A 13,329-nucleotide genomic window follows, 5' to 3' on the forward strand; every position below is an offset into this window, starting at 1 on the left:
AGACTAGACAACTTTCACTCATCATCTTACCCCATCACAAACCTTGTTTTTTTATGCATTTGTAAAACTATTATTCTAATTTGTTAAATTACTGATTCTGATGTTTTTTTCTACCCTGTATATACCGCCTTGAACCGAAGGGCTAATGTGGTATACAAATAAACATTTATGTTATGTTACTAGAAGCTAAACATCACCAGAGAGAATCCTCTCCTGCACTAACAGGTTGTATCAGCTCTTGTGTATTCTGGGGTGATAGGACAGGAGGTAGGTTTTCACAAGCCTACAGGGAACCATTGAGCAATAGTGGGTTATTGTGCTCCCTAAGCATCCTAGCTTGTTTCACATCTACACTGTACTATCTGACCACTGTATCTGCCACTTGTAGGAATAAAATATTTTATTTTTCTAGTACACAACCTGGTTCATTGTTTGTCAGTTATTGTAACATCTAGGACAGGGATCTATTTGGGGAAACATAGGTATAACATATTCCACGGTGGTAACCTAATATACAGTATAGCTGTGTGGCTACTAATCTACTTGCACATTCTGTCAAGAAACAGGTGATGGAATTGAGAATGGAGGTGGCAAGGTTTAAAAGCATCTACGACAATGAGACCTATATCAATGAAAAGCTTCTTGAGATGCCCAAGATCTCCAATAGATAGTAACAAGACATAAGGTGATAGCTGGACACAGATTACCAAAGCCAATAAAACTGACACATTCAATTCCATCTTCACTTGAGTTGAAAAAACATTATGTAGTCCTGAAAACAGAAGAAAAAGCATTCCAGGATGTTTATCCTGCTTCACACCTTATTTACCAGCAGAACTGATATCTTGTTTCAGGGGAGTTTGGTTTCCATTTGTGGTTTCCTGTGCCCATTAATTAATGCCAGCACCAGTGTCTGATAAAGAGCAGATGATATGATACATCAGAGAAGCAAGTCAAAGAGACGCACCCTTTCATGCATACTGTAGTGCAGTGTTTTTCAACCTTTTTTGGGCAAAGGCACACTTGTTTCATGAAAAAAATCACGAGGCACACCACCATTAGAAAATGTTAAAAAATTTAACTCTGTGCCTATATTGACTATATATAAAGTAATTCTCTTGAATAGGAATCAAATAAACACAGAGAAAGTATTTTATAATGCTGCCACCGCCAACAACACCGTTGGCGGCGGTGGCACTCAAGTGGCTAAAGAGCCGCAGTTTGCCAGCCTAGGGACAACACTGGAGGGTGGCCAGCTGTGCACCCCCTTGGGACGTAAACCCGGGGTGGGGTAGACCGCCCCCCCCCACCCTGGTATGCCACTATCTGTACCTCACTCCCTCCCTATGACCAAAAATTCTCCTTTCTTCTATTCCCCGTGTACACAACCATCTCTTTCCCTCCCTTCCTCTCTCCAAAGTCCATGCCTTCTGTGTCCAAACACTCATTCCCTCCCCCACCTCAGCATCTCTTTCCCTCCCTTCCTCTCTCCAAAGTCCATGCCTTATGTGTCCAAACACTCATTCCCTCCCCCACCTCAGCATCTCTTTCCCTCCCTTCCTCTCTCCCAGGTTCATGCCTTGTGTCCAAAACGCACTCCCTTCCCCCTTTTGTGTTCCGTGTTTGCCTCCCAGACCATCTTTGCAACTTTCTCAGCAAAACGAAGCTCAAGCCGCGAGGCTTGTCTTCTGCTTCCTGCCTGCACTGCCGCGCACAAATAGCCGAACGGAAGTATTCTCCGACGTCAGCGCTGACGTCGGAGGGCAGGCTTTGCTTAAGCCCTCTCTCCGACGTCAGCGCTGACATCGGGGAACGCTTGCGATCGGCTATATGTTAGCTGCAGGGCAGGCAGGAACAGAAGACGAGCCTCGCGGCTCGAGATGTATTGAACTCCGCGGGTCCCCCGTCCAGCTCTCTCCTGTCCACGTGGGGCGGACCGCCCCTCTCCCTAGACTGGTGGTACTGCCCTGATGGCGGCACACCAGGCAACATCTCGCGGCACACTAGTGTGCCGCGGAACAGCGGTTGAAAAACACTGCTGTAGTGTATGTGGCAGTAGAGTTTTCAGGTAGTTAGATGTATGAGGGCAAAATAAAAAAATTAAAGACAATTGTTAAATTATGTGATAACCGGAATAGAGCTAGCAAAATGCAACATATATACTCATACAATCCCTGTTAGATAGTTCGTCCACGCACAGTGTAGTGCTTGGTCTTTTGTCATGTGTCAGCTGTGAGGTCAGAAATATGGATGCTCCATTGAAAGATTGCACCATCAAATAACAATGTGCACTTTCTTTGGGCAGAGGGAGTGAAACCTGTGGAAATTCACTATTGGATATTGCTCAGTATGGACATAGCCTGTCTTGAAACAGAAAATGATGAGCTCGAAGAGTTACGGCATGACATCAAAACCGTAATTAGTGATGAAGCTTAAAAAAAAAAAAACACACACTCCAGAAGAGAAAGAAAGTAAAGAAATTGCCTTGGATATCAGAAGAAACCAGAAAAGTTGCAGAATTAAGAAGACAAGCAAAACTTTCCGGAGACAGAGAAAAAGTATCACAAATGAACCAAGTGTTTCAATGTCAAGTTTGGCAAGACAAAGAATAATATCTAAAAGATATCTGTCAGAAAATTGAATCGGAATATGTAAACGGAAAAAAACAGATTAGTGTATTAGGTGGTTAAGAGATTGTGGCAGAAATTCCAGCCTTGATTAGGGATGCTTAAAGATGCCAATAGAATGATACTGAATGATCCAGAAAGCATCAAAAAGAGATGGAAACAATATATGGAAAATCTATACACAAAGGCAATGAGGATAACATTGAGGAAATTGAACAGGAAACTGATGCTTAAGAAAATCCAGATATTTTAAAAGAAGTCATAGCAGCAATTAAAGCATTATTGAAAAACAAATCACCTGGTATTGATGGAATTCCAATTGAATGAATCAAAGGCTCAGAAGGTGCTATCATGGCCCTCACTCAACTGTGTCAACAGATTTGGAAGGAAAAAACATGGCCAATCAATTGGAGATCACAGTTCATACCTATTTCATAGAAAGGTGATGCCAAGGATTGTAACAACTACAGAACTATTGCATTAATTCCACACACCAGCAAACTATTGCTGAAAACAATACAACAAAGGCTACAATCATATGTTGAGCAATAACTACCCGAAGTTCAGGCTGGTTTCAGAAAAGGTCAAAGAACAAGAGACATTATTGCCAATGTTAGATGGATATTGGAGAAGAGCAAAGAATACCAAAAGCCCCTATACTTTTGCTTCATCAACTACAGCAAAGCTTTTGACTGTGTGGATCACGTTAAACTCTAGCACAAATGGGAATACCTAAACACATAACTCAGCTGATAAAGAGACTACAAAACTCAAGAAGCTGCAGTCAACAGAATATAGCAGCATTGATTGGCTGTCTTTTGTGTGTGCCTTGGCCTTTAGAAGAGGGTCTGGCCTGTTGTGACCTGATAATGTACCCTGCCAGTAGTTGTGTGGTGGGCCTGATCATTATTATCCTCGTCATCGGCCACATTGATTACCACAGGAGGGTGCATGGGGCTTGGAACATTCTCGGAGCTTTCCACCTTTATCATCCCATACAGTTGTGGTGAGGAACTGACCGGAGCTGCCAATATATTCTGTGATAGCGAGAGTTGGGCTACTTTCACTTCCTCTTCTACTGGCTCCAACTTGCTAGGTGGTAGGAAGATTCCATCAACGTAACGTCCCCTTGTGTGGTGGAAAGCACAGTTTGCCTTCTGACATCCAGAGAGCTGGTTTTCCCAGTTCCACGGAATCTTGCTAGGTTTTTTAAAAACTATCTTCGTGTGCTGGAACTTGCAGATCTGCTGGAAACAGCGCTCTTCTTCCCACAGAGTACAAACTGGTATCAGCTGGCAAGAGTGTGCTTTCTGTGTTCCTGCTTGGGCCCGTGCTGTTTTCTGAATGGTGGGATTCACAAGAACTGAGGCAGCCATTCAGAAAGCGGCTGGACCACCAGGCTTAAGGGACATTTAAGAAGGTACTAGGGGGGGGTTTAAAAAGGGCGAAGGGGGGGGTTCGTCGTCATCTTCGCTGCATAAGACGCACCGACATTTTCACCCACTTTTGGGTGTAAAAAAAGTGCATCTTATGAAGCGAAAAATACGGTATTTGTTTAGCACATTTGCTTTGCCTTCATCACTTGCCACTTAGTGGTTCATACCTTCTTTCAGTCTCGTAATTCATTTTTTGTCTTTCTCCTTTCACTAATATACCTGAAAAAATTTTGTCTCCCTTTTTTATATTTATAGCCATTTGCTCTTCCACTTTTCCAGACGTATCTCTCTCTTGAATTCTTTCAGTTTCATCCGATATTCCTTTCTGTACTCCTCTTCTTGAGTTTTTAAATATTTTATCAACGCTAATTCTTTTGCCTTTATTTTTTTCACCACTAGTTTGGAAAACCATATCAGTTTCCTTTTTCTTTTAATTTTATTTACTTTTTTCACATAATGATCAGTAGCTCTAGTTAACACACCTTTCAACTTGGACCACTCTTTTTCCACTTCTCTTATGTCTTTTCCATCCATTCAGCTCTTTCTTCAGGTATTCTCCCATGCTACTATGTTTGAAATCCAGGACTTTGAGTTTTGTGTGGCCATCTTCCACTTTGAACCAAACCGTATGATGATCGCTATTTCCCAATTGGGACCACACTCGGACATTAGAGAAACTTTCACCCTTTGTGAGCACCTTATCCAATATCGCTTTTTCCCTCGTGGGTTCCATTATTTGCCTGAGCAAAGCTCCTTGAAAGGCATTCACGATCTTCATACTTCTTTCTAGTCCGCATCCAGCAGGTTGATATCAGGTTGATTAATTTGTATAATATATATGTGAGACCACCACCTGGCGGTTTTTAACTTGTACATCGCTTAGAAATATTGTATAAGCGATTCATCAAATGCTAATAAACTTGAAACCCAGCAACAGCATCTCCCCTTTCTTTCCCAACTTTTGTATATCCATAATCAGATCTTTGTCAATTTGCTGTAACTGAGTCGGAGGTCTGTAGACCAGTGATTCCCAACCCTGTCCTGGAGGAACACCAGGCCAATCGGGTTTTCAGGCTAGCCCTAATGAATATGCATGAGAGAGATTTCCATATGATGGAAGTGATAGGCATGCAAATTTGCTTCATGCATATTCATTAGGGCTAGCCTGAAAACCCAATTGGCCTGGTGTTCCTCCAGGACAGGGTTGGGAACCACTGCTGTAGACAACACCCAGGTGGATGGAAGTTCAATCTTCTCTTTTCAAAACAATCCATATCGTTTCTTTCTTTCCCCAGGCGTCCTACATTTCTGTCGCTTGGATATATCTTTACACAGAGAGCTACTCCTCCATCTTTTCTGCCATCTCTATGCTTCCTGAAGAGATTATAGCCCAGTATGTTGGCATGCACTGAACCATGTCTCAGTGGTACGTCTGCCTCTAACATCAGAGCTTGCAGATCCTGATTTCTGATGCTTAGACTGTGGGCATTTGTGGTCATTGCTTTCAAGCTACTATTCCTCGACAATCTCATTTTGTATAGTTTTCAATTTCAGTTCATTTCCTGTTGTATCACTTGGTTGATTAATGTTAGGTTGGTTGGTTGTAAATATAATTTAGATAGTGACTGAATTGAGGAAAATAAATTATAGTTACTATACCTCAGGCATGCAGGAAAGAAGGGATGAGTTGATTTTTTTAACTCAAAAGTGTCCTCCAGATTGTAAATATATTCAGACATTGAGGCTGGGATGGAAGGATGATGGCTTTCTCATTTTATACAGTCCCCATTTTAGTGTGGAAACTTTCAAAGTCATTTCATAGAAGCATAGAAAAATGAAGTCAGTTAAAGACCATATGGCCCATTTATGTGGCCTGCATAACCATGCTATCTACTATCCCTTCCTCTCCCTTTGAGATCCAATATACTTGTCCCAAGCTTTCTTGAACTCAGATACACTTTGTTTCCACCACCTTCACCTGGAGGCCAATACATGCATACAGCACTCTTTCCATGAAAAAGTATTTTCTGAGGTTATGTCTAAGTCTATTCCTTTTCATCTTTATCCTAAGCCTCCTCATTCCAGAGTGTCCTTTCAATTGAAATAGGTCCACCTCATGCGCATTTATGTCATAAAGGTATTTAAACATCTCTATCATATATCCCCTTCCCACTTTCCTCCAAAGTATACATATTGAGATATTTAAGCCTGTCCCCATATGCTTTATGACAAAGACCACCAACCATTTTAGTAGCCATCCTCTGGACCAACTCCATCCTATTTCTTTTTGAAGGTGCGATCTCCAAAATTGTACACAATAATCTGGTGAGATTCCATTTAGAGTCTTATACAGGGGCATCAATACCTCCTTTTTCCTACTGACCATTGCTTTCTCTGTGCACCCAAGTATAATGTACAGCGCTATAGAAATAATAAATTGTTGTTGTCACAGTCATCTAAATATAATGGTTAGATTGATTTTTAATAACTGTAATAAATGTAAATTCGATAGGGTGTCGTCTATCTTGGAAAGTCTTCACTGGCTGTCGGTTGATAAGAAAATAAAAGGTAAACTTGCATGCTTGATTTTATTTTTTTTAATCCATTATTTCTTTAATAATTCAAAGCACAAACAGGAAATTACAAAAAAATGTTACAGCCAATTTTCTTCATTAGCAAGCAATAACAAATAGGTAAATTTCTTATAGTTATAGTCTACTACTCGGAGGGGACAAGAAAGAAAAATCCATGGGAAATGGATAATTTTTTCCCTGATTAACCTAAGAAATTGAGCAAAATAATGCAAACAATTTCAATATTGGATCCAAATTACTATGGTTCACCCTGGGTTGCCATCGAAACACATTTACCCAATAGGAAAAACCGCAATTGAACAGGATCAAAAAAGATATATCTATTACCCTGATAGGTAATAAAACATTTACAAGGAAATCTCAATTGATATTCTGCACCTAAAGAAATAACTAATTATAATAATAATAATAATAACTTTATTCTTATATACCGCCCTACCAAGTGAGGAATACATAAACATTTCAGAGGGAATACAACCAATCTCAATGTACCAATTTTTCAAATAAATAAGTTTTCAACAAGTTCCTAAAAGAATAAGAGGATTGAACTTGTGGTATAACAGTACTTAACCAGGAGTTCATTTTCTCTGCTTGGAAAAAAAAAGTATACTCCAAAAATCTCTTAAATTGACAGGCTTTTAAGGTCGGATACATAAACATATGAGTATTTTGAGTATTACCTATTGGATTTATGCAGTTGTAACTGGGAGGACAGATATCCTGGAGCCAATCCAAACAACGCTTTAAAGCAGATACATCCAAATTTAAACAGAACTCTTGCTTCAAATGTTAACCAATGAAGCCATTGATAATAAGGGCTCACATGATCATATTTCTTCAGCCCGAATATCAAATGGACTGCCACATTTTGGGTTCCTTTTACGAAGCCACGTTAGCAGCTTTATCGCACGCAACTTTTTATCATACGCTAACCACCGCATTAGCCAAAAAACTACCAACTGCTCGAGGAGGCGGTAGCGGCTAGTGCGGCCGGCAGTTTAGCGCGCACTATTACGCGCGTTAAACTGCTAACACGGCTTCGTAAAAGGAGCCCTTTGTATTATTCGAAATCTTTGTAAAGTTTTTTTAGAAGAGCCCAAATAGATGATGTTACAATAGTCCAAAACTGCCAAAATGAGGATTGAACCAATAGTTTGAAAGATGATACATCAAAGTATTTTTTAATGGTTCGAAGTTTCCTTTGTTTTTTCCGGATTGAGTTTAAGTTTAAAATGAGTCATCCGGTCTATTTGGGCCAAAAGAAGTGAAATCCGGTATATTTAGATATGCATTGGAATTAGTATCATATCATCCGCATAGATATGAAATCTGACTTTCAGACTATGCAATAAATTAGCCAAAGATATAAGATAGATTTTAAAAAGAGTTGGCGATAGTAGAGACCCTTGTGGATTCTTAAGTTTAAACTTTGTTAGATTTTTTTTATTCTAAAAATTAAAGCTTTATCTGTCATTTGTTGAGCTGTAACATTTTTCATCTCCATAGATGTTTTTTCCATTCTTTCCTCTGTATGTTGCTGAGTTACTGTCTCAACTTATTGCAGCTTAGTGGAAAGATGAAAGGAAATGGAGACAAAACTAGTACATACCGAGTGTAGGTTCTCGAAGGCAGTGCAGAGCGAGTCAATAGTAACCGCCCGTGGTCTTTCCAATGGCTTGAGGGGGATGCAAATGCCTGATTTTGAAAGGCTGCTCCAGTAACAACTGGGCTTTGTCTTCTCTCTCCCTCACCTCCATTTGATGCCATTGGCGCTAATCCTCCAGAAAGCACCAACGCTATAATTAGTGTCTGAGATGATTAATTAAACTCTCCTGGTTTGGCACAAGACCCAAGCGCTCCTCTCCAGATGTATTCTCGAGACCCTCCATGGGCGCCAAGTCGTCCTTCACTCCTCTGGGTACTGGGGGTGGATTAGGTCCTCCTAGGCTCAATGAGAGATCGTTGTCCAAGGTGGGTTCTTCCTTCAACCCAGCAGCAGAACTGCCCGCCATTGCTGTGCTGACTGTATAAACTGTTATTACAGTCTGGTGTGGTGATGAGGTAGCAGGATCAGGTGGAGGGATTACCCTCTGCCTCCCTCTTCTTTTAGGCATTAAAGGGAACAAAATTCCGGGAGCTCTCATCTACATGCCCTACTTAGTCATCTTGTCTCCACTGAATGCATGCTTGATTTTTAAGTCTTTACAGGCTAAGGTCCTGAAGAATTAACTCATTTTTTTTGTATTTTGAATAATAGTTATAAATCTCGGTCTTTTAATAATATGTGCTTGAAATACCCATTGGTGAGAGATCTCTGCTGTAAGACTCATTTTGCATTTACCTTTGCCTATCAAGGGGCAAAAATATGGAATGACCTTCCTCTCCAGTTGAGATAGATTTCTTCGGATCTCTTTTTTCATAAGGCTCTAAAAATATATCTTTAGACCTTAAAAATATAGTACTTTACTCTGTTGTATACTAAGATATGATTAAAGTAATAATGTTAGTTCCCTCAATGAAGTTTATTAGCTGTGAATCTTAGGTAGAATTGAGCAGAATATAAGAAAAAAAGTTAGAATAGAATAAATTAGATTTATGAGCCAAGTTCTGAAAATCAGTGCCAACATTCTAACTTGATTTTTCTCACCTTAAATCTGTCCTATTGCTACCCACTTTTTATGGTCTTCAATTTAGAAGTTTAGGGGAATTTTGAGTATAAGGTTAGGCAATCAGTCCTAGTAATTTTCAAAGAGGCCAATTTATGAGCCTCTCTTTCAAAGTTAGGTGAACAAATCCTTTGAATACTGGGCCCATAGTTTATTTTAAAATAAATTTCCATACTGAACCTGACACTCAAGACTCCTTTCAGCATATCTATCTTCCAAATCCTTCCAAGTAATACCATTACATTGTGGGCAACAACTGCTAGCCCATGCAGGTTATCCAGTGGTTCATTATCCATTTAAAATTATGCAAAAGCCTTAGTTTAAGGCAAGGCAGGAAATTAAAGAAACAAGTCATTTGTTCGCATGAGTGGACTGCTGGGCACGATGGACCACTGGTCTGACCCAGCAGCGACAATTCTTATGTACACACCTTGTAATGGAGGTTCTTGTGGTTCCTGTACATGTATGGATTTGAAGTCCAGTTGCATCCTGGGCAAAGCAAAGATGGTTTCTGTCTCGTGATTGTAACTGGAAGCTCCACGGAATCCACTCAGCAGGTTGTTGGTTTTCACAGTTGTGCTGCTTTCTGTATTGTTACCATCTACATTTCTTAGTAGATTCAGCTCTGTAGAGAAATCAGTAAATAAAGCAAGTCAAGAATCAGTTTATTAGAAGCTGTTACTACTCGTATCAGTTAGAAATCAGAAAATCTCTTCTATTAGTAGGCATTGCTATTCATGAAATTCTCTCTCAATTAAATGGAAAAAAGTACCATCTGTTCATATCTCTACAAGTCCTAGGGCTATTTTTGTCTTCTAAGTGATTTCATTGTAAAAGCAAAGTAATATTAATACACATCATTTTTGAGGATTTTAATAATTTGTATAACACTGTGCAGAGAGTGTCATACTTTCATCAGAAAAAAGTAAACATGTAAAGATTTTATGGTGCTTAGCTTACTTCTTCTGTAAAAATATTTACAAATGATTATAACTACTAACCAATGTCTGGGCACCTTTCAAAGTTCTTGATGTTAACCAATGAGAGAGGGAAGCTTTCAAATTCTCAGTGACATCATAGGGTTCTCTGATCTCTCTAAGGTTTCAGCTCAACTAAATTGGCCCGTTTTCCTACAGAAAATAAAAGAATCCGGGATTTTACGTGTTCAGGGACTTTTATTAATACTGACGGGGGTTGCCATTCAACATATTACTGGAAATTGGAAGGATTTTACTAAACTTAATTATACCTTTTGGTGGAATTCAGTTTGTCATATTTTTCAAATGGAGAGAGTGCTTGCTCTTCAGCAAGGAAGTTATAATAGATTCAAAAAGATTTGGTGGCCATTGATTGCATATTCTAATGATTAGACACTTTGGACACCTTGTTATTACATAGGAATTTAATTAGTGTGGGGATGGAGAGGTATGTTATGTGATTTAATGAATTTATTATTGACTAGTTGTTTAGCCCGTTACATTAACGGGTGCTAGCAGCCCTTCTCCCTTACTTTTACCTCCTCCCTGTCCAGCAGCACCCCCATTCCCTGCTCCTCCTATATAGCAGTAGCCCTTCTCCTTTTATCTTCCCCTGTTCAGCATCACCCCATTTCCAGCTCCCCATATCCAGCAGTAGCTCTTCTCCTTTGCAGGAGCCCTTCTCCCTTCCTTTTACCTCCTCCCCCCCCCTGTCTAGCAGCACCTCTTCCCTGCTTCCCCTATCCAGCAGTAGGCCTCCCTTCCTGTTACCTCCCCCCCTGTCCAGAATCACCTCTTCCCTGCTCCTCCTGTACTGCAGCACCCCCTTATCTGCTCCCCCTGTCCAGTCCGGTGATCTCCAGCCATCAGGCTGGCTCCTGCAGGGAGTCTAGTTCCTGTCCGGTCCCTGTCAGGCGTGCAAGCCTGCTCCGCCCCCTCCAGACCTGCCTGGAGTATTTGAATTAGACCCGACGGTTCCTGTTGAGGGAAGCACTCCTCACCGGACTCAGCGGTGAACTCCAGCCATGGGGCCGACATCCGCCTTGTTTTTGTTTTTTTTTTTTAGTTGAAAGACGCGGCGGTGGCTCCTCTCATGATCCCCACCTACGTCGGAAGTCCGACGCAGGCGGGGATCGTGAGAGCAGCCACCGCCACGTCTTTCAAAGAATCGTAAGTCGTGCATGTGCACTTCCTATGTGTCACTACAGCTCACGGAAAACCGGCACACACTTAGGAAGTGCGCATGCGCGGCTTACCATTTTATTATATTAGATGATTGGGTTGGGTGGGGGCAGGGGAGTCTTTTTTATATGCAATGGATAATAATTGTTAAGAATGTCAAGTGATTTGTACAAATTATATGATTGAATATTGTACACTTGTTGCAAGAGTCAAAAATGAATAAAGAATTATATATATAAAAAAAGAATGCTGTACATGAAATGGTAATATGTAAATATGTATTTGAGAACTCAAGGGGTTAAATGGAAAAAAAAAAAAAAAAGGATTTTCTGTGTATTGTGTATTTGCAGAAGTAGCCTGTGTCTACCAAGGGTGAGAATATGTGCAAGGAGGAATGATGTACATAAGAGAAAGGAGAGTTTTTCTTTCTGCTCAGAAGTGAAAGGAGAGACGATAAGCTTTTTGTTGAAATTAGCAGAAATCTCATCTAAAAATGCTATGAATTAATTATATTCTTTGTCTAACCAGAGAGAGAACTGCAGTTGCATAGACTTATCTGCTATTTCCTCTCTCTTGCTTACTCAGGAATTCTAATAAATTGGAGAAACTCTTAGTGGCAAACAGTTGTTTACAGTCAGATTTACATAGGTGAGTGAGGGTCATATAGATTTCTGTCATTGATAGTGCAGTGAACTAAGAAATTGGATGAACAATTCACAGTAACGAGAGTTATGTGGGGTGAGTTGAAAATAATGATGACTTGAGGCAGGAAAGGAAATCATTTCCCATTGCCCACTAGATTGTAGCAGGGATATATATCACCAATGTACAGTTCTGTATAGATTCAATAAACTATACAAATACTATAAGTATTATTATGGTAGGTGGAGGTGAGAGAAGGAGATATGAACTGTACCATACATCTTTCAGCGCTATAGAAATGATAAACAGTAGAAGTTCAGTGCCACCAAGGAAGCACGATAACACAGGAGGTTAAGCAAATGTTTGAAATAGTTTAAATTGTCTAAGATCTGGAGGTATAAATAAAAAGTAGGAATGAGTAGTTATACCTATTACTCCTAAGAATACAGTAGTTCTTTTAGGATGGATTTTAAAGTTGCCTCTTAGTAAGGTTTAAGATTTATATACTGCAAATCATAATTACAATCTAAGCCAGGGGTGCCCACACTTTTTGGGCTTGCGAGCTACTTTTTAAATGACCAAGTCAAAATGATCTACCAACAATAAAATTAAAAAAACCACAAAGCACACTGTACGCATAGAAAATGTTAATTATCATTCCTATTCTGGGGTTTTTTCAAAGAGGTCAAGGCAGATGACTCTATGCACTATCACCTCAGTAACAACCATACAAAAATAGACAAATATACCCCCTCCCTTTTTACTAAACCACGATAGCAGTTTTTAGCACAGGGAGCTGCGCTGAATGCCCAGCGCTGCTCTCGACACTCATAGGCTCCCTGCGCTAAAAACCTCTATTGCGGTTTAGTAAAAGGGGGCCATAGTGCAAAATATAGACAGCAGATATAAATTCAGACACATTTTGATCACTAAATTTAAAATAAAATCATTTTTCCTACCTTGTCTGGTGATTTCATGAGTCTCTGGTTGCCCTTTCTTCTTCTGACTGTGCATCCAATCTTTCTTCCCTTCTTTTAGTCTGTATGCTTCCTCTCCTCCAGACCTCATTCCTTTCCCCAACTTTTCCTTCCTCTTCCCTGCCCTTTCTTTCTCTCTGCCTCCCTTTCTTTTTTTTTCTGTTTCTCTGCTTTCCTTCTGTCTCCCTGCCTGCCCTTTTTCTTTCTTTCTCCCTACCCTCCCCCAAG

At 40.1% G+C, this 13,329-nt stretch overlaps 1 protein-coding gene across 9 annotated transcripts in view; it reads right to left on the reverse strand.

Annotated features, from left to right (window-relative positions):
* KIAA1109 (KIAA1109 ortholog) overlaps nt 1-13,329 on the reverse strand; it is a 908,505-nt gene that overhangs the window by 64,576 nt on the left and 830,600 nt on the right. For all 9 annotated transcript variants that reach the window (XM_033938537.1, XM_033938601.1, XM_033938589.1 and 6 more), the window contains one exon: nt 9,754-9,948. In XM_033938537.1, coding sequence (XP_033794428.1) covers nt 9,754-9,948 — 195 coding nt within the window. The remainder of the gene's footprint in view (nt 1-9,753; nt 9,949-13,329) is intronic.

This window comes from Geotrypetes seraphini, chromosome 1 (assembly GCF_902459505.1).
Source record: "Geotrypetes seraphini chromosome 1, aGeoSer1.1, whole genome shotgun sequence".
Taxonomy (NCBI): domain Eukaryota; kingdom Metazoa; phylum Chordata; class Amphibia; order Gymnophiona; family Dermophiidae; genus Geotrypetes; species Geotrypetes seraphini.